The 22,982-nt window shown below is 42.7% G+C and overlaps 1 protein-coding gene across 4 annotated transcripts in view; it reads right to left on the bottom strand.

Moving 5' to 3' along the window:
- LOC130369550 (E3 ubiquitin-protein ligase RNF14-like) overlaps positions 1 to 22,982 on the bottom strand; it is a 43,081-nt gene that overhangs the window by 12,070 nt on the left and 8,029 nt on the right. For all 4 annotated transcript variants that reach the window (XM_056574924.1, XM_056574923.1, XM_056574922.1 and 1 more), the window contains 3 exons: positions 22,195 to 22,423; positions 19,753 to 19,919; positions 5,475 to 5,602 (listed from right to left, as the gene is read on the bottom strand). In XM_056574924.1, the coding sequence (XP_056430899.1) occupies positions 5,475 to 5,602; positions 19,753 to 19,919; positions 22,195 to 22,423 (524 nt within the window). The remainder of the gene's footprint in view (positions 1 to 5,474; positions 5,603 to 19,752; positions 19,920 to 22,194; positions 22,424 to 22,982) is intronic.

Raw genomic sequence — 22,982 nt, forward strand, 5'->3', positions numbered from 1 at the left:
ATTCAGTGAGCAAGCCCTTTTATGGGCTCGCTTCATTGACGATATATTCATATTGTGGCAGGGGACTATGGAACAGTTTGAGGAGTTTTTAAAATCTCTCAATGTCAACACTATAGGCTTACTTTTTACATATGAGTGTAATTCATCGTTTTTACCGTTTCTTGACATTTTGATTCAAAAAAACAGTGACGGGAGTCTTCGGACGACTGTATACAGAAAATCGACTGCTACAAACTCACTCCTGAGGTGGGAGAGCTGCCACCCGGGACCCCTAAAAAGGGGTATCCCGAGGGGGCAGTATCTCCGCCTCAGGAGGAACTGTTCAGAAAGGGGAGACTTTGTTCGGGAGGCACAGGACCTGAGGAGGCGATTTATAAATAGAGGCTACCCACAGTATGCCTTACGATCAGCTTATCAATATGCTTTAAAAACCCCCAGAGATTCACTTTTTATACCAAAAAATCGTGACACTATGACACCCACTATGCGAATAATAGCAACATTTGATAATGGAGCATCACAAATGCGCGAGATCTTGAAAAAATATTGGGGGATTCTTCAGATGGACCCGGACTTGAGAGAGGTCATCCCAGAAACCCCCCAAATCACCTTTAGAAGGGGTCGAAATATAGGAGATATGGTGACTCACAGCCATCTCACTCCTGTGTCATCGGGTCATGTGACTTGGCTTGATAGAATCCCCAAACCTACAGGAAATTACCCGTGTGGACATTGTAAAGCCTGCCCTTATATATGTAAAACTAAAAATTTTAGATGTGAAGCCACAAGAAAACAATACATCATTAGAGACTTCATAAATTGTAGTACCAAAGGCATTATTTACATGGCAGTGTGTCCCTGTTCTAAAAAATACATAGGCAAGACCTTCCGTGAATTCAAGAAACGCATCCTTGAGCATTTGGGGGATGTTAGACATGATTGTGATACTTCTCTGGCCCGTCACATGAACCAATGCCACAGGGATTGTCAATATAACATCCAATTTTTGGGACTTGAAAAAGTAAAACCACCTATAAGAGGAGGAAATTTTGATCAGATGTTGTTACGTAAAGAATGTAGATGGATTTATGAATTAGGAACTATGGCCCCAGAAGGCCTGAACGACCAACTCAGTTATGCATGCTTCCTATGAATACTGCTCTCTCACCCCCCTCCCCCTCTATTGGTGATTTTGGCTAGGTAGCTAGAGGAGGCCTTAGTGAGCCTCTTGAGTTAGCATCACCAAAATTGAATTATCTAGGGATATTGACTAGGCCAAGTAGGAGGTACGAGAGCGGGACCGCCCTTTCAAGGGCGATAATTCTGCCTAGGGTTAGGGGCTACAGCTAGAACAGGGTCAGTTCAGGTTCCTTAGGGCCACATTAACCACCCCAACACTATTTATTAGGGCATCCCCCCTAGGAAACAGGGGGTGGGAGAGCCGTCTGTTTAAGGAAACCAATAGTTTCTTTAGACAACCTGGTCTATTTAGATTAACATAGTGCAAATGGTCGTCCTCCTTGGGTCCTGACCCTCTGATAGCATATCCCCTCCTACCTGAGCATTTCCTTCATATGTTCATACACTATAAATGTGATATATTATATTATATGTATGGTTGCATAAATGTGAGGTGTGGGATAAACATTTATCCATAATGAGAACGAGTGGTGTTAGCGTAACTTACCTCTAGGGACCCAGTATCTGTCTCACTAAGTAATGGGTACCTTATGCTGCACCCCCGTCTTTGGGAATTTTGTTGTTCCCCCCTTCTCCCCCCCCCCCTCCTCATAAACTTTATTATCATATGCAAAATAATCATTGCCCCTTTTTTTTTTGCTCTACTTATAGTATCATATCTATATCCTCTGTTGTGCATCCTAACATTTAGTCAGGTTCTTTTAAGTATATCTTCATTCATAAACAAGCGAATTGCCCCTTAAATATACACTGCTTCCGTTACCACGGACGCCGCTGTCAGATTCAGCAACGCCCTCTGTAGTCGTCAGAGAGGGCGTTGCGTAATGACGCGGCGCCGGCCGGAAACAGGATATGACGACAGACGCCGGCATGGTCTCAGTGAGCGCTAAGCAGCCGTCAGAGACAGACGGCTCCCCGCCAACGCGGGTTTAGTGCGCTCATCTGAGAACCACTAACCGGACGTGTGGCTACAGAAGTGTGAGTATGATAGCTGGTGCGATGCGCACTGCTTGTATTGCAGGTACTAGCATCTCCCATATTGATTGGGACCATGTATCTTCATTATAGGTATCCGGGCAAACACTTGGAAACTGTGAATATGTGTCTTTTCTCTAGGTATTTATATTGATACTATGAATGGCCAGTAACTATGGAATACGGATGGCACATTGAAATCTTTTTCTATGTTTATGCTTTACTTACAGGTTGCCCTGAAGGATGACTGACCTCCTGTCATGATAAGCCACACTATGGCAATAGGGATTTACACTATATATCGGGTGTTTCCCTATCGGATGAGCTAAAATAATTAAGGGATATACACTGTGTATCGGGTGTTTCCCTATGAACTAAATTATTTTATACTCTATTGATATTCTGTCATATAGCAGTATTATTATCTATTGCATTCTATATACATTTCCCCTGAGGAAGCCACGTAGTGGCAGAAACGCGTTGGGTGTTCTTTGGCAATAGTTATGCTTCTCCTTTATCGTAAATCCACATTACGTGTGGTAACTGCTATCTGTGTTGCTTTACTATTTGGGCACTTATTCTTTATCACAAGGTGTGGTGCATTTTAGAGTATTATATTAAAAGCTATGTTTTATAAGGTTTTTCCCCTTCTCAACATCGAGAATTAGGTTCTTTCGAGTTGATTCTTTGATACATTTTTACCGGGAATTTGGGCCCTTGCAGGCTCATTTATATGCAACTGTTGCAAATCTTTTCTATTCAACATCTATACTAGAAAGTAAACTAGTAGCGTAAAGAGAGACATTTCCGAGTTTATTCTTTTCTTATACAGAGGTGTACTCTAGCTACAGTGTGTATATAGGTATATGGGTGCATATTGGAAGGAACTTGTGTCTGATGATTGCTCTGTGTATGGCCACACTGTCTTATAGGTCATGAGTTACTCTAAACTTAGGTTACACTATGTTTAAGGAGCATGGCTTTAAAGTCATATACAATGTGACAGTGCAGAAAAGTGGTTTTAAGCTACAAAATAATGATCTTGTCATAGATAGAGAAACCTGTTCAAAGGACTATAGTTGCACATATTCATCAACATGGTGCACTGCGTTCTTGGTGATTTTTTTCTCTAATGTTCCATTTTAGTATAACTATATAGTCATGAAATCTTTTTTTTTTTATAATAGTTGTTTATTTTAAAGAAGTTGTTATCATTTTACAACAAATACAAAATAGTATAAAATACAAAGAAAACAAGGAAATAACATTTTCATTTTGGGCACTAGGCATATTAATAAGCTGACTCTTCCTGTTCTGTAGGGATAACCTTTCAACAGGGTCCTCCTCATCATCACAGGCAAACTTACAGTGACAGGTCATTCAGAGTAGCTGATGATCACAACTAACCCTCCCCCTCCTTGCATAATGTCCTTTGCACAAATCCCACATCATGGCTAGAAAACTCTCTTATAGAAGTCAATAGTCTATTGTTCCTATGTCCATGGAACTGCTGTAAAGCATATCTGTTAATGCTGTTAAAAGCATTTCAGGCAAGATGGCCACCCCCATAGTATGTATATAAACAAAGGAACAGATAAGAAAAAGAACAGTAAGGACCCCTTGCCTCACAGAGCACCCTTACATCTCAATAACAGTACACCATCTATTGTATGTCATGTAACGTATTAGCTCTGTCCCTTGCATGCAGTCTATTAGACAGTAATAAATCACTTTCCGGTGGTGATAGGCCCCCTTATGTATGGACCACTGTACAGCTGCACATATGGCATTCCCCTGATGTGTTTTTTTTGCCTTTGTGTTGATGCAAGAAAGCTATGCCCTGTATTGATAACTAGCCACAAAGATAGGTTAAAGGGGTATTCCAGGAAAAAACTTTCTTTTATATATCAACTGGCTCCAGAAAGTTAAACAGATTTGTAAATTACTTCTATTAAAAAAATCTTAATCCTTTCAGTACTTATGAGCTTCTAAAGTTAAGGTTGTTCTTTTCTGTCTAAGTGCTCTCTGATGACACATATCTCGGGAACCGCCCAGTTTAGAAGCAAATCCCCATAGCAAACCGCTTCTAAACTGGGCGTTTCCCGAGACACGTGTCAGAAAAGAACAACCTTAACTTCAGAAGCTCATAAGTACTGAAAGGATTAAGATTTTTTAATAGAAGTAATTTACAAATCTGTTTAACTTTCTGGAGCCAGTTGATATATAAGAAAAAAAAATTTCCTGGATAACCCCTTTAATGCCAGGTCATGTTGCACCACACATTGCTATGCTTTCAACGTTTTTCTGCCAATCCTTTGCAATTTTATGCAAACCTTTGGTTATACAGAGCATAGTTTTGGAAGATTGGTAATTTGCAGGCAGTGCAAATGTGATTTCCATTACATCAAAAAGAGAGTGATAATAAAGGTTAGCGCTGTTTGAGAGTTACGCGATAATCCTTTTCTCATTGGTGGTTTAGTAATATGAGGCAACAAGTCTTAGGCCTAATGGTGACAAGTAAATTTGGGGCCAACCACACTCAAGTCTGTATAACAAAAATTTGCAGCACATTCTATCTCATTGATCACACCAAATTCTGTTCACTGTATGCATGAAGTGCAGTTCATGGGGTGTAGCTTTAAAATTCAATGAAAATATACTAGCCATCACTTTCATTGTTTCTGGCCAAAATTTGTAGTTTTTTACTATAACAGTCTTATACTTTTCTGAGTTTCATGAAAAAATTGTTTCTATTCATAAGTCCCAAATTATGACATATTTGTCACATGGGGACAAATCTTGGCCTGGCCTAGAGGTATTGTTGGCCTGCCGAATGGCTACTACTGTGATTGCAAGAAGAACAATTTGAGTATGGTGAGTGGTATTACTCAGTCTGATTAAAATGTTTAAAGGGGTTATCTGGTGAGAGGCAGGACATCACTGTGGCCAGCGATTTGCTAAGCGGCAGTATGATACACTGGCCCGGGCGGCTCCCAGGCCCTACACGTCACGCTGCAGCTCAGAAATACGATTGTACTGGGGGCCGGAGCAGGACATTGGAGGCATCGTGGGAGCACTGGAGGGGAGTAAAGGTTTATTTTTTTTATATTTGACACAATGGGCATAGTTTTGGAACAAAAAAAATAACAACCTCCCGCCTAATAACCCCTTTAAGTATCTGCAGTATATAGATTGATAGCTGAGTATAGTAGAATGTAGATGTGTGAAAAACAACAATGAAGATAGATGACCCCTTGTATGTACACTGACACTTCACTAATACCATGTTTGGTACTTACCGTTTCAAACATGCTAAAGGGGTCTCAAAATGTTTATATGGGTTTTCTTGACACAGTATCTTCAGACAGATCCAGCAGAAGTACTGCTTACATGTAGTGCAGGTCATTTTGTTACAACCATCAATTTTCTACGAAAGAAAAAATATATCTAAAGAAGCAATCCATTCTTAAAGGGGTATTTTGGGATTAGAAAATTATATTTATTTAAATATTACTAATATATAATTAACTAATATAGTGTTATGAGTAATTGTACTGGTTTCAGTTTGATTTAGCTTGAATTAATCCTGACCAAAAGTTATGTAGTCCTTTCATTTACAGTGTGGTGTTGTCTCATCATTAACCTCCTGAATGATGTCATCACTTCTGACCAGCACCTACAGCTTACATCACAACCTCTTCCCAACCCAGTCCTGCCATATACACATATACAGTGACCCCTCGATCTACGATGGTCCCGACATACGATAATTTCAACATACGATGGCCTCTCAGAGGCCATCGCATGTTGAAGGCAGCATCAACATACGATGCTTTTGTATGTCGGGGCCATCGCATAAACGGCTATAAGGCAGCGCAGACTGCTTCAGCTTCCACCGGATAACCGTTTACGGTGCCCCGTGTGGTCTGCTGACGATCACTTACCTGTCCTCGGGGCTCTGGTGCGTCCTGTTCAGGATCCCCTGCATCGTCGGCGCTCTCCATCGAGGTCATCACGTCGCTGCGCACGCCGTCCCATCATCCAATAGGAGCGGCGTTCGTAGTGACGTGATGGCGGCAACTGAGAGCGCGGATGTCGAGGAAGCAGAGGCCTTACCGGATCGCCGGGGACACCTCGGGGACGCGGCGACAGCGATGGACGGTGACATCCCGGGCAGCGGTGACGAGCGGTGACGGTCCGGAGCGGCGGGGGACAGGTGAGTACAACTTCCTATACCAGTGGTCTACAACCTGCAGACCTCCAGATGTTGCAAAACTACAACACCCAGCATGCCCGGACAGCCGTTGGCTGTCCGGGCATGCTGGGTGTTGTAGTTTTGCAACATCTGGAGGTCCGCAGGTTGTAGACCACTGTCCTATACTTTACATTGCACGGATCCCTCAACATACGATGGTTTCAACAAACAATGGTCCGTTTGGAACGAATTACCATCGTATGTTGAGGGACCACTGTATCTGTTTTCTTTCGTGTGTGTGTGTGTGTGGGTGGGTGGGTGGGGGGAATAAAACTATAAAAATCTGGAAGTCACAGAGCAACTGCAGAGTGAGCGACGTGATCTCTTTAGTTCTGTGTGTTTGCTGTCAGCAATCATAAGCGACACACAGAGCTACATGGCAGCAGCAGGAAGCTCGCTCTGCAAACACTCTGTGACTGCCGGCAATGCATCCATTGTGTCAAATACACTGCTGATGTACTGTGTACGACCCTACCCTAAGGGTGCATTTACATGTGGCAGATTGGTTGCAAAAAAAATATTCTACAACTCAAAAACAGTTCAGTTTTTCTGAAAGGGAATATTTCTACTTAATAGGACAGTTGCACAAATTTCGGCAAGTAATCTGCCACATGTGAATTAACCCTTAGGGTATGTTCACACCTACTGTATATGCTGCAGATTTTGTGCATTTTTATCTCTTTATGTTGATTTACATATCATACCATCAAGTTTAACTAAATCCACATCAGTCAAAAATATTGAAAATTGTTAACCCCTTCCCGCTATTGGACGTATGCATACGTCCAGGCGAATTACACGTTCGCGCAAATGGACGTATGCATACGTCCAAGCGATCTCCTGCTCTGCCGCGGGCAGCGCAGGAGATCGCGGGTGGGACTCAGCTGTCAATCACAGCCGGAGTCCCACCGCAGCTGCCGGGGCCGCGATCGCGCCGGTCCCGGCAGCATTAACCCCATAGATGCCGTGATCAGTCTGATCACGGCATCTATAGTGTTTGCAGGGGGAGCGCTCTCCCCCTGCCCATCAATCGCGGCGCCGCGATAAAATAAGGGGGATCGGGGGTGTCCAAGACACCCTCGATCCCCCTTGAAGAGATAGGAGTGAGGTGGCAGGGTTGCCACCCCTCCTATCCCTGCTATTGATCGGCGGAGCGGCCGACCAATAGAAGACTGGGGGCGGGGGGGTTAAAGTTCGGTTCCCCGCGCTATGCCCGCCCATCGGTGTCCGGGCACAGCGGGGGGAACCGTGCAGTAGCGGCGGCGGCGGCGATCACTTACCCGGCGGCGGCGGCGGCTGTGATCACGGCGGCGGTGGAGGTAAGTATGACGCCGCGTGTGCAGAGTCTGTTGCCTAGCAACATCTGCAGGGCGACAGTTTAGAGAGTGGTCTCTAAACTGTCGCCCTCCAGATGTTGCAAAACTACAACTCCCACCATGCCTTGACAGCTGTTTGCTGTGTTGGCATGCTGGGAGTTGTAGTTTTGCAAGATTTAGAGGGGTTCAGGCTAGAGATCACTGACAGTGGTCTCTAAACTGTAGCCCTCCAGATATTACAAAACTACAACTCCCAGCATGCTCAGACAGCAGTTTGCTGTCTTAGCATGCTGAGATTTGTAGTTTTGCAACATCTGGAGGGCCACAGTTTAGAGACCACTGTCAGTGATCTCCAGCCTGAACCCCTCTAAATCTTGCAAAACTACAACTCCCAGCATTCAGGAACAGCAAATGGCTGTCTCGGCATGCTGGGAGTTGTACTTGCGTGCATCCAGCTGTTGCATAACTACATCTCCCAGCATTCTCTTTGGCAATCAGTACATGCTGAGAGTTGTAGTTCTGCAACAGCTGGAGGCACACTGGTTGGGAAATACCGAGTTAGGTAATAGGTTCTATTACCCAACTCAGTATTTTCCAGTGTGCCTCCAGCTGTTGCAAAACTACAACTCCCAGCATGCACAGAACGTGCATGCTGGGAGTTGTAGTTTTGCCCCCCCCCCCTCCCATGTGAATGTACAGGTTACATTCACACTGGCGGCGGATTACAGTGAATTCCCTGCTTCAGGTTTGAGCTGCAGCAGCCGCAGCTCAAACTCCTAGCGGGAGACTCAGTGTAATCCGCCGTCAGTGTGAATGTAACCTAAAAACACTACACTAACATAAAATAAAGAATAAAACACTACATATACACACGTACACTGCCCCCCCCCCCCACCACCACCCCTTCCCCCCCAATAAAAATGAAAAACGTATCCTACAGCAGTGTTTCCAAAACGGAACCTCCAGCTGTTGCAAAACAAAAACTCCCAGCATTTCCGGACAGCCATTGACTGTCCAAGCATGCTGGGAGTTTAGCAACAGCTGGAGGCACCCTGTTTGGGAATCACTGGCTTAGAATACCCCTATGTCCACCCCTATGCAAATCCCTAATTTGGGCCTCAAATGCACATGGCGCTCTCACTTTGGAGCCCTGTCGTATTTCAAGGCAACAGTTTAGGGCCACATAAGGGGTATCGCCGTACTCGGGAGAAATTGCCTAACAAATTTTGGGGGGCTTTTTCTCCTTTTACCCCTTATGAAAAGGTAAAGTTGGGGTCTACACCAGCATGTTAGTGTAAAAAAAAAAAACATTTTTGTACACTAACATACTGGTGTTGCCCCATACTTTAAAATTTCACAAGCGGTAAAAGAAAAAAAGCCTCCAAAGTTTGTAACGCATTTTCTCCTGAGGACAGAGATACCCCATATGTGGGCGCAAAGTGTTCTGGGGACGCACAACAAGGCTCAGAAGGGAGAGTGCACCATGTAAATTTGAGGTCTAAATTGGTGATTTGCACAGGGGTGGCTGATTTTACAGTGGTTCTGACATAAGTGCAAAACAATAAATACCCACATGTGACCCCATTTTGGAAACTACACCCCTCACGGAATGTAACAAGGGGTACAGTGAGCATTTACACCCCACAGGTGTCTGACAGATCTTTGAAACAGGGGTCTGTGAAAATGAAAAATAAAATTTTTAATTTACACAGCCCACTGTTCCAAAGATACATCAAATGCCAGTGGGGTGTAAATTCTCCCTGCACCCCTTATTACCTTCCGTGAGGGGTGTAGTTTTAAAAATGGGGTCACATGTGGGGGGTCCACTGTTCTGGCACCACGGGGGGCTTTGGAAATGCACATGGCCAAATTCTCTCTCCAAAAGCTCAATGATGCTCCTTCTCTTCTGAGCATTGTAGTTCGCCCCCAGTGCACTTCACGTCCACTTATTGGGTATTTCCATACTCAGAAGAGATGGGGTTACAAATTTTGGGGGGTATTTTCTGCTATTATCCCTTGTAAAAATGTAAAATTTGGGGGAAAACAAGCATTTTAGTGTAAAAAAAATATTTTTTTTTTTACATATGCAAAAGTCGTGAAACACCTGTGGGGTATTAAGGTTCACTTTACCCCTTGTTACGTTCCCCAAGGGGTCTAGTTTCCAAAATGGTATGCCATGTGTTTTTTTTTTTCTGTCCTGGCACCATAGGTGCTTCCTAAATGCGGCATGCCCCCAGAGCAAAATTTGCTTCCAAAAAGCCAAATGAGACTCCTTCTCTTCTGAGACCTGTAGTGCGCCAGCAGAGCACTTTTCATCCCCATATTGGGTGTCTTCTGAATCGGGAGAAATTGGGCTTCAAATGTTGGGGGGTATTTTCTGCTATTACCTTTTTTAAAAATGTTAAATTTTTGCTAAACCAAGCATTTTTGGTAAAAAAAAAATTATTTTTTTTACATATGCAAAAGTCGTGAAACACCTGTGGGGTATTAAGGTTCACTTTATCCCTTGTTACGTTCCTCAAGGAGTCTAGTTTCCAAAATGGTATGCCATGTCGTTTTTTTTTGCTGTCCTGGCACCATAGGGGCTTCCTAAATGCGACATGCCCCCCGAGCAAAATTTGCTCTCAAAAAGCCAAATATGACTCCTTCTCTTCTGAGCATTGTAGTTCGCCCGTAATGCACTTCAGGTCAACTTATGGGGTACCTCCATACTCAGAAGAGATGGGGTTACAAATTTTGGGGGGTATTTTCTGCTATTAACCCTTGCAAAAATGTGAAATTTGGGGGGAAACACACATTTTAGTGAAATTTTTATTTTATTTTTTACATATGCAAAAGTCATGAAACACCTGTGGGGTATTAAGGCTCACTTAATTCCTTTTTACGTTCCTCAAGGGGTCTAGTTTCCAAAATGGTATGCCATGTTTTTTTTATTTGCTGTTTTGGCACCATAGGGGCTTCCTAAATGCAACATGCCCCCAAAAAAACATTTCAGAAAAACGTACTCTCCAAAATCCCCTTGTCGCTCCTTCGCTTCTGAGCCCTCTACTGCGCCCGCCGAACAATTTACATAGACATATGAGGTATGTGCTTACTCGAGAGAAATTGGGCTACAAATTCAAGTATAAATTTTATCCTTTTACCCCTTGTAAAAATTCAAAAATTGGGTCTACAAGAACATGCAAGTGTAAAAAATGAAGATTTTGAATTTTCTCCTTCACTTTGCTGCTTTTACCGTGAAACACCTAAAGGGTTAAAACACTTACTGAATGTCATTTTGAATACTTTGGGGGGTGCAGTTTTTGTAATGGGGTCATTTATGGGGTATTTCTAATATGAAGACCCTTCAAATCCACTTCAAACCTGAACTGGTCCATGAAAAATAGCGAGTTTGAAAATTTTGTGAAAAATTGTAAAATTGCTGCTGAACTTTGAAGCCCTCTGGTGTCTTCCAAAAGTAAAAACATGTCAATTTTATGATTAAAATATAAAGTAGACATATTGTATATGTGAATCCAAAAAAAATAATATTTGGAATATCAATTTTCCTTACAAACAGAGAGCTTCAAAGTTAGAAAAATGCAAAATTTTCAATTTTTTCATCAAATTTTGTGATTTTTCACCAAGAAAGGATGCAAGTTACCACAAAAATTTACCACTATGTTAAAGTAGAATATGTCACGAAAAAACAATCTCGGAATCAGATTGATAAGTAAAAGCATTCCAGAGTTATTAATGTTTAAAGTGACAGTGGTCAGATGTGCAAAAAAGGGCTGCGTCCTAGAGGTGAAAATGGGCTGTGTCCTTAAGGGGTTAAATATTAGACTTATTTGAGATAAAAAATGATCCAATATCACACATCTGTGAGTGAAAAAAGTATGTAAACTTGTAGAATTAGCAGATGTTTGAGCTCTGACTCTAATTTTACCTGCAATCAGTAGGAAGACAATCAGGTATGAGTGGTCAACCAGTTTTACTTGGATTGGTCTGGTGCTGTCTTCTGCTCAGACAAGATGACTGCCTCCATAATGTACCAAAATGAAAGGAGTGTCACCGAGATCGGCATTTGTTATTGGGAGCCTATTGGCGTGTTTAAAGGGGTACTCCGGCCCTAATACATCTTATCCCCTATCCAAATATAGGGGATAAGATGTATGATCGCGGACCCCCGCAATCTGTCATTGCACACCCACCCGCAGCGCTGGAGGCTCCCATTGTGTAACGTGACGACCACGGGGCCGTAATATCATTGACGTCACGACTCCACCCCCTCTCATAGACTTGCATTGAGGGGGCGGAGCATGACATCACACATGGGGGGGGGGTGAAGGGTACAAGAGTCTTGATAGAATAATACAGATCTGTAATGTTGTATGATGTGTATCTTAATTCTGTAATCTTGTATGATATATCTTGATTCTGCCGTTTGTAACCGCAAGGCTCGTATCGTACTTCTCGTTATCTCAACTGCTGATTCCTAACTGTTGTGCACGTACATCCTGTTCTTGTGTTCTGCTGACTCGTAACTATTAAGCAACATGGTATATATATATGAACGTTGGCAAATAGATAAGCAGAGCGTACTTAGACGGTATCCTGTGTGCATGTATTTTGTTCCACACCTGACAAGACGCTCTCCTGGCCAGTACAAGCCTTAAGCCAAATTGGACCTAGTACCAGGGGTACAGAAAAGACAGAGAACCAGTACCAGGGGTACTGAGTAGATTATACAGTTATACCTTTCAGCTGGGGGCTCAGTCCGGGGTCGAGAGGGTCATCCTCCGGACCGGTAAGAACCATATCCTTGTGTGGTATTGTCGACCCGGGGGGCACTGGCCACGTCTCGATTCCAGTAAGTATAACAGTTACTTTCATATCGTGTCTGGGACACAGTATTACAGTATTTGCCTTCTGTTCAGGGAACAGGGGAAATGAGGAACTAAGAGTAATTTGACAATCCAGGGTGGTTGTCTTGTTTCAATTTGGCTTAACGCTTACAAAACTTCTTGTATTTCTGTTTAGTTCTGTTTAGTGTTTTACTTGTAACTTCCTTTTTTCCTTTAAGCTTAAGAAGACACGTGAGTATACTAACCATTGCTTTAATGTATAGAGTAAGGTGCATATAACTGTTATAATAATAATAATAGTAATAATCTGCTGGTTCTCAAAACATCTGTAAGACGCCCCACCCTCCCGGCTAGAGGAAACTTGATGACCCGGGATGTGGTGAAAGCAAGTGACAGTTTGTTCAGAGATACCGTGCATGCTCAGTGATTGGTGCAATTAAATCAGAGAATCCCTAATCTGTTGAGAGGAATCCAAATCCAGAGATTGTGGTTTTGCACCAATTACTGAACATGGGTTCCAAATCATCTAAGTCATATCCTCCTCCCCTTCCCAATGAAACATGTAAGGCTTATGTGGCCCGAGTTAGCCCTACAGGATGGGACTTAGTGAATCCATGGGTAGATGATATAGCTGGTTGGTCAGAATTCATGAAGGACTCCAGCCCATTCCCAAAGGAGGGGGCCAATGATAAATACCACCTGACCCCCACTCTAACAACTACATTTGTAATCTCGAGAAGGGTAGAGAGCGTATATGGAGAGAATTAGAAGAGGAACTTAACCAAGTTTTCAAACAAAAATCACCACTGCCTATTGCTGTGGCATGCAAACAAAAACTAGGTGAAACTGTTACTGAATTTTGGGAAAGGTTCACAGCATGTTGGCGTTATGATGCAGGGCTGTGTAAATTGTTTGATAGGATTAGAGATTGTTGTCAGAAATAGAGACTCAAAGTTTTGGTGGAAAAGCAGGTGATTTGTGAAGGAGAAAGCATGTGAAGCAGTGTGAGGAATGTAGGATGAGCAGAGCTGACACTGCTGGAATAAATGAAGTGAAGATGAGTGTTCAATGCTATGGAATGGAGTGATGTGGTAAATCGCTTGGAAAGCCCTGTGTATGTGGTCATATGATGGCGTTTATAGGATGGTTCTTATGATATAAAGTATGTTATATATGTGTGAGGTGTATAGAATCAGGAGTGTATAGCAAATGACCAGTGAATGTTTTCCCTGTGAAGCTGTTGTGTTGTAATGAAAATGGTGTTAAAAGAAAAATATATTCACGTGGTATTAAATTGAACTATTTGATGATATTTCATTAATTTCTTGCCTTCACAGTAACACAGGGTTGATGCCAAAAAAAAAAATAAAATGAAATTTATCAGGAAATGCGATTAATTGTCTGATTATATTACAGGAGTAATAAGAGAAGAAGTTTGGCCAAGAAGATAAAATAAATAAAAAAAGTGATCACTATTTAATTGATAAACATTACTTTAGGCATTTAAAATGAAGCTAATGGTTTACTGGATTATAAACAATGCGCATTGGAGATAATTATTTTTACATTTTTTTTAAGAGAGCTGTGTACACTTTTATTTTTATATCTTTGGTGAGAATGTGGGCCCTGTGTGTTGTACGTTAAGTATTTGTAAATGTCGGTATTGTTACATGTTACATGTTTCTCTTATGTCTCTTAATGTAAAGTAACACTGTCAGTAACACATGTGATAATAGACGTTTCATGGTGACTGACCAGAACTGGGGAAAGACAAGAAGCCAGACTCAAAGGGGTGGCGACTGGTGACACAGAGGTTTGGGAGGAGTAAGGCGGGGTTTACAGGGAGCATGACAGTCTCTTCCTCTTCTTCGGATCTGGAGTAGTTTTGTTTTTCAGGGGATGTGTATGTGTGTGCATGTATATATATATATATATATGTATATATATATATATATGTATATATGTATATATGTGTGTATATATGCGTATATATATATGTCTACTGTTTGAAATTGAGTATGTTCATAGTACCTGTATATACAATGTCCCGAGGGTGACCATTTAACCTTCTATTCCTTTCGCATCATACCTGAATGCCCTGTAAACCTCCTGAGAAGAGACCTCACATGTAAACTCAAATTACATATCACTGCATCCCAGTCCAGGTTACATGTCACGTCTGACCTCGCACCCATAGTCACACCTGCAGGGTACTAACATTATCCTGTTATGTCCCCGACCCAAGTCCCACCTGAGGTAGACCCCATTGTCTGATCACATGGAGACCATGATGTGGGACACATTGACTGTACACCATACAAGGCAAGACTCAAACCAGACATCCTCCCGGTCTACCAAAAACAGTACCCCTTGTCATGTAAAAAAAAAATCAAAGGTATCCGCCCTATGATCAAACATTTCCTACACAATAGAGTTTTAGAACATACTGTCTCTCCCTACTGCACTCCAATTAATACTGTCTCCAAACCCAATGGTACTGTCTGTTTTGTACAAGACCTGAGAGCCATCAACAGACTAATTGTGTCTATTGCCCCTATAGTTCCTGATGTCACCCAACTGTTGTCATCAATCCCAGCACAGGCAACTCATTTTTCTGTCCTCGATCTGAAGAATGCTTTCTTCTCGATCCCAGTGGACAAAGAGACCAGACTCCTTTTTGCTTTTTCCTTTGAGGGACTACAGTTAACCTGGTGTAGAATGCCCCAGGGGAATGCTGATTCACCAGTTGTGTTCAGCATTGTCCTCCAAGCCTTTATAAAATCATGGCACACCCCCCAGGGTTCTGTTCTCCTCCGAAATGTTGATGATTTGTTAATGTGTAGTTTCTCTGAGGAGGCCTGCCTTGAGGATGGTGTTGTGAACAGGTTGAATATCTGGGTTTTGTTCTGCCAAAATGGAGTTGAGCAAGTCTAGAGTCCAGTCTGTAGCGGGCCTGGTCACCCCGCACGCCCAGAAGGAAATGCAATCTTTCTTGGGTATGATTAACTACTGCAGACAGTGGATTCCCGACTGCTCATAGAGATGCTACCCTATCGGGCAAACCAGATCTAATCAAATGGTCCTCATAAATGTACAAAGCTTTTAATGACAAGTCCAGGGCTAGGTCTCCCAGATTACAATTTGCCTTTCCAAATGTATGCACGAGACAATTGTAAAACCATGGCGGGTGTGCTGACACAATTTCACGGAGGCAAACTGCGTCCTTGTGCTTTTTTCTCAAAGGTGATGCCCGTCTCCGTACAGGGGATGCCGGCATGTCTGCGAGCTCTTGCTGCCTGTGCTATGATTGTTGAACAAGCTACCATCCTCACTTTAGGACATGACACTGCCTTGTACACTTCTCATGATGTTATCTCTCTCCTTAAAGGCCTACATACACAACACATGTAAACACAACGGCTCTCTGGATATGAGGCAATTCTCCTCAGTAATCCATCCTTGAAAATGGTGTATGCCTCCCCTACATATGGCCCTGCACACTAGTTGGCCTGAAAATTCATGATGATGTGATGCCGGACATACATGACTGCTTGCCAGTCATCCACACTGACGCCTCACCCAGACCCGACCTCTCTTCAGTGCCCATACCTGATGCTCCAGAAGTCTTTGTAGATGGGTCATGTACACGCCCCAATGACAATGTTTACTATGCCAGTTATGCCATTGTCCAATTACCTGACATTGTCCTCAAGGCCCAGTTCATCCCCTATAAGTCCGCACAAGCTGCAGAACTCATCGCCCTCACAAGAGCCTGTACACTTTTTGCTAAGAAACCTGTCACCATTAACATGCACTTACCCTACCATCACAATTAGTCTTCATTCACTGCAGGACACACACACGTGGGACTGATCACATTTCAAAGGGCAATGCTCTAGCAGACCACACTGCCAAACTGGCTGCTACACAACAACCCGTCTCACTGATGTTACCAGTTCTTACACCTCCTTCACTCGAAGACACACAACTTCTTCTCTCTCCAGTCCTCTGTTCCCGAACAAGAGGAATATGATTGGTGTTATCCGGTATTGCAGAAAAATCCTGTAACAGGATTGATCTGCAAAGAGGGGACACCATGCATAACCCAACACAGTGCCCCAGTTTTATTGCTCATTTCCATGGGTAGGCCTTTCCCGACTCCATGGGCCCAACGACCACTTATAACAGAAGAAGGGGACCTCGACCAGATAAGGGAACAATATGTCACAGACCTTATCCAAACCCTTGATAAAGTAGAACAAAATGTTGTCTGTAATTCTCCTTCTCTCCCACAGGAACCAACACACCAGTTCCAGGAAGGCGACACTGTCCTGGTTAAAACTCTGTCGAAAGGAAAGAAGCCCGGAGACTTCACCTTTGGACCCCCAACCACAGTTGTTGCCGTGACGAGGACGGCGGTTCTCACGGAAGACGGAATCCCTTCTTGGATTCACGCCTCTCGGATCAAACTCGTTCAACATCACCCAAAGGAGGTAATAACGGGGGCAGACAGCCCTGACCTTGAAAGCCTACCGAAAGATGTACCCGCTGATGCCCTGGCCTTGTTCTGGCAGATGGTTGAAGAAACTAAGTCTCCTGATGTTTGCATTAATGACTTTATTGACTTTGATACACCCCACGGTGACTCTACAGAATGAATTAGAGAGACACCCAAACAATAAGTTCCTGAAACACCATATAATGTTAGCACAAAACCTCACTGCAAAGGATTGTTGGATATGCACCCATGCCCCTGTGTCTGCCCAAAGCATGCCCTACTTTGCTATCCCTGTGCCCTCATATGAATTATTTCAGGGAGACTGTTTTGACATGCTTGCTGACAATGAGACACCATATGCAAAGAACTGAAACACCTCAGTGGGTATTCCTATAGTAGGATGGGTGGGGCAGCCATGGTGGCAGGGAAACTTAAGCAGCCCAGGCCTAGGACCACAACAAGTGTTGGCTTTCAAGGGGGGTTCCTGGGTAACTCGAGTGGTCACACATATACTAGACCTAGGAGCAATCCCCACAGAAGGAATGAAAGTTAGTTTTAACAGGACATCCGCAAGTACTGATCTTCTTAAACCCAGCCAGATAGAAAGGTACTTACATGACCCAAGGTGGCCAAATAACACCCTCATTACTCAGGCTACTCAAGATGTAGACTGCTATAATATAACAGGACACCAACCATGTAATGACACGTTAGAATACCAACTTACTGAACCAACATGTAATAACCCAGATGTGGGCTACTGCGGTAGATTAGGACAGATACCTTCCTGGTGTTACTTAACAAATGCCTCTAGACTCATTGACATAGTTAATAAACTTATCAATCAACATTCCTCTTTCTGGGAGCTCCCACGAGACATCTATTGGGTATGTGGTAGGGAAGCCTACAAGTGGTTGCCGGTAGGGGTCAAAGGCACATGCATCCTAGCTAGACTTACCCCCTCCACCTTTGTCATATCCAACGACGACATTGACATGAGAGCAGCTCCTAAACATATGTTATACCGAAGAGCAGCAGATAACAAAGAAAGGGAAAACAGTAGGCAACATGTTGTACAAATGGGAATAACCAACAAGCTTTTTAGCACCATTTTTATATATCCAATGGTGATGCAAATATGGGATAAGTTAGTCGAAGCCACTAACTACCTCGACGACCAAATATATGACATTTTAGAAATTACTAATACCTCTGTGTCCGTGCAAAATCAAGTGATGATAGTGACTAACCAACACGCAATAGTCTTGGACTATCTCACTTGCAGCTCAAGGAGGGATGTGTCAAATCATAGGTCCTACTTGTTGCCATTACATAGACACTTCAGGAACAATTCAGATGCACCACCAGCTTGAGAACATACAAAAATTGAGGGACAAATATGCCAAAGACAATGAAATCAACAGGGATAAGTGGTGGGGGGATACCTTTTCAATATTGAATCCCGCTACCTGGCTCAAGGGCGTAGGAGGATGGATAGGGGGCGTTCTGCAGCTCATAATACACATTACTGTCATTGCCCTCATAGTATATGTATCAATAAAACTTATTTTCTTATGTATGAAACGCTGCAAGCCAAGACCTGCTGCAGATACTAAAATCCTCCTCTCCACCTCTTCAGACACCCAAGTCCCTCTACTTCACCGTCACTCAGCAGAAGGCTATACTGCCTACATAAAGACTTTTCAAAAGAAAATAGAAAACAAGAAAAACCAAGTTGTCTAAAGTGACAACTGGTTTTAAGAGGGGATTGAAGGGTACAAGAGTCTTGATAGAATAATACAGATCTGTAATGTTGTATGATGTGTATCTTAATTCTGTAATCTTGTATGATATATCTTGATTCTGCCGTTTGTAACCGCAAGGCTCGTATCGTACTTCTCGTTATCTCAACTGCTGATTCCTAACTGTTGTGCACGTACATCCTGTTCTTGTGTTCTGCTGACTCGTAACTATTAAGCAACATGGTATATATATATGAACGTTGGCAAATAGTAAAGCAGAGCGTACTTAGACGGTATCCTGTGTGCATGTATTTTGTTCCACACCTGACAAGACGCTCTCCTGGCCAGTACAAGCCTTAAGCCAAATTGGACCTAGTACCAGGGGTACAGAAAAGACAGAGAACCAGTACCAGGGGTACTGAGTAGATTATACAGTTATACCTTTCAGCGGGGGTAGTGACATCACGATACTCTGGCCCCGTGGTCGTCACGCTACACACTGGGAGCTTCCAGCGCGGCGGAGGGCTCACAAAGGTGAGTGCGCAATGACAGATTGTGGGGTCCCCAGCGGCGGGACCTCCACGATCATACATCTTATCACCTATCCTTTGGATAGGGGATAAGATGTATTAGGACCAGAGTACCCCTTTAAAAGGGCCTAATACCTTTGTTCCCTTAGAGATAAATAGTGGCAGAAGTGTCCGACAGCTGCTTGTCTGCCTCTTATTATTGAAATAAATATGTCATCTCATCTGACCCCATTGTCGGAGAGTAAGGAAAGAGTTGCTCAACAGTTATCTGAATGGACAGTATTACAATTTTAGAAAGTCATCTGAGTATTTCTTCTTGAGATTTTAAAGAGTGGAATCTGCTATGTAAAGAACGGACAAGGTTCCCTCTTTTGTGTTTGATACTTTACCTCAATGGGACTGTTACAGCTAGGGCAGGGCTTGGAGTTCTCCTCTAACCACTCCCTGTTCTTCATTTGTTCTATAGCCTTCTCAATCTGTCCATATCTCTGTATCATTTCTCTCTTTCTTTCCTCACTTGCAGTCAGATACTCTTCAATCAGTTCAACAAGTTTTCCTGGAAAATATTAAGATAGCAGACAATAAGGCAAAATAAGTCAAATAAACTGGCACACGTTTCCTGCACCACATTTATTATAGGGGAGATTTATCAAAACCTGTCCAGAGGAAAAGTTGCTGAGTTGCCCATAGCAACCAATCATTTCGCTTCTTTCATTTTTCAGAGGCCTTTTCAAAAATGAAAGAAGCGATCTGATTGGTTGCGATGGGCAACTCAGCAATTTTTCCTCTGGACAGGTTTTGATAAACCTCCCCGTATGTGTTTTAGGGGCAGTTCAATGTACAGAGATCTGAGCACTTAACCCCACCTGTGTTGACCACTGCAATTTTCCGTCTGTTTTTACTCCTCTCTTCATCCTCTATATAGGACCATCAGCATATTTGTCAAAGACACGCAGAATACTAGGATTTTTTTGTGCATTGAATAGCCCCTAACAGGTCGGAGCACAACTGACACCGCCAGGTTCTGATGGATTTTATTGACTTGAATGTAGTCCGTTTGCTGTCCATTACTTCGAGAGTTGAGAAGAAAAATACTGGACATGCTGTATTTTTTTCTCTGCTGAACTCCCATCTTTTTGCAACAAAGTAGAGCCGAGCTTATCAGTAATGTAAATCTTAGCATCAGATACTGAAATGTTTTTTTTTGTTTTTTTGTTTATCTGTTTCTATTTTCTTATTGTCATTTTTTTATTTAGTTTTTTTTAGAAAATAGTTATGGGGGATTACATTTTTTAACAGCATTTTGAGATACAGCAAACCCCGTGGACACAGACAACAATAGACTGGAGCTGTCCCATTGACTTGAAATGTGAAAGGTGATTCAACAGGGGAAACTGAACAGCACACTTCATGTTTTGTCTTCTGTATCCTGAGTCACCTTTGACTGTAAAGCTTTACAGGTCACTTTCCAGCAGCCTCCTCCTTATCACAGACAGAACAGCTTAGATTTAGGCATAGTGGCTCATGATTTTACCATTATTTATGAATCTATATAGTAAAATTGAAAATTTTAATATCACTAAAAATTCTATAAAAAGACTTCAAATAATAGTTCATTTTTCTTAGGAAACATTTTCTTTAATTTACTCATTCTGTGTCTACTTGAATGGTGCCCCAACCACATACAGTTCAGCAGAAACAATGATGATATAGTCAAGATCTGCATGTAGATGCACATGAAAACATGCGTCCAACCACAGAATCAACAGCGCGGATGCTGAAACGCAACATTAGTTCAGCTTTTGTACATTACTTACAATAGGAAACTGACGTGATACAGTTCTAACCTATAAATAAAGCTAAATACAGCCTAATTGCTGAATAGCAACAACTGACAGGTACTAAACAAACACAAGTTATTAAGAGCATCATTTCAGAAGCAGTTACTATATGTGGCCAACAGCAATGCAACCCAAACATGTGGTTGCACCCTAAGTGAGCATTTGCATGGTGTTTTTCCCTTCATGGCACGGATGCATTTGCAGAAGCTCAAAATCGTCTGCCAACATATCCGTGCGCTGATAAGCCTGGCCCTCGTTCAATCCTATGACCCGAACTAAGTCAGCAAGTGACTACATTCAGGTAATTTTCCAAGCATATCCGACTGGATCATACTGAAAATTGTGGCGGACCAGATCTATACTGCTGTGCTGTACTCAGAGTAGGAATTATTTCATACATTAACCAAGACCTGTCAAGGGCTTCACTGCAGGATCCCTAGAGTATATTAAATGAAAAGTATCATCCTGAACAACATATCCCCTATCTAAAGGCTATGGGGTAAGTTTTAGATTTCGGGGGTCTGACCGTTGGGACCTCGGCTTTCTCTGGGAATGGAGCGTCATGGCCCCCGCACGAAGCGGCAGCCGACACTCACTCTCCATATATCTTTATGGGAAGGATAGATAGCCAGCGGCTCTCCACAGATAGCCAAGCGGCTCTCCCACAGAGATACATGGAGGGGGAGTGTCTGCCGCCGATTCATGCAGGGATCGGCACACCCTGATTTCTGGGAGAGCCAGGGTCCTGTGCAGGAGATCTTTGGGGTTCCCTTATCATTTGGATAGGGGATAGGTTTTTCAATGTGATATATCTTCATTAAGTGGTTCCTCACTGTTTCATTATAGATAACATGTAATTTTGGTACAAATGTAGCAGAGCAGTCATTTATATGTTTCACTATTAGCATAGAGTTAATAAGGAAAAAAATTTTTGTTGCAAAAAGTACTACTGTTTATTTGTGCTCTTTAGTAAAGAGCTACTGAACATACCTGCAGTTACTTTGCAAGGAGAGAGTCCATGGAAGGCCATTCTGCAGAAGACACAAAATGCATATTGGCAAACTGAGCAAATTCCCATTGTTTTATCTGGTTCCTGCATGACTGGTGTCTGACAGCTTGGACGGGGGCAGTAAACAACATCAGCCATTGAATCCAGGCTTGACTGCAGGAGGAGACGATCATAGCGGCTAAAAAGCTGCTCCCCTACCAGATCCTTTACCTGCAAGTAAGCACAAACATGAGCTTTTTATGATCTGTACTCGTGTATGGAATCTAGGCCAGCAGATTATAAGTAACAAACATCAATATTTGAGACACCTGCCAAAACATTTAAATTGGGATATATCAGGCAATACATGTTTAAGGTATGGCCAGAGCCCACCTTTACCATGACTGCTGCCCAGAACTAATGTGGATGTAGCTAATGGCATGGTGCTTGTCTCTGTGTCTATATGAATAACGTGCTGTACTGTGTGTGTGTTGCCAAGGAAAGACAAGTGTTCTACTAGAGATGTGCCTTTGGGGCCCTTGACTATGATGGGGACCTTGATCATGACGGCCATAGACACAGGTCTCTGAGGGGTCCAGACATTTCATTGGGATATGCTATAAATGTCCTATTCGAATAAACTTTTAAGCTCTATAGGTGTTTGGAATATGGATATTATTTGCCTATGGCAATTTGCAAATGAACATTTCTCATTTATCCTACTTAAGACAGAAGATCCACCTAGGGAGATGTAAAGTCATCCCATTTGTTTAAAGCTAGTATAGCTAGT

This window comes from Hyla sarda, chromosome 4 (genome assembly GCF_029499605.1).
Source record: "Hyla sarda isolate aHylSar1 chromosome 4, aHylSar1.hap1, whole genome shotgun sequence".
In the NCBI taxonomy this organism is placed as follows: domain Eukaryota; kingdom Metazoa; phylum Chordata; class Amphibia; order Anura; family Hylidae; genus Hyla; species Hyla sarda.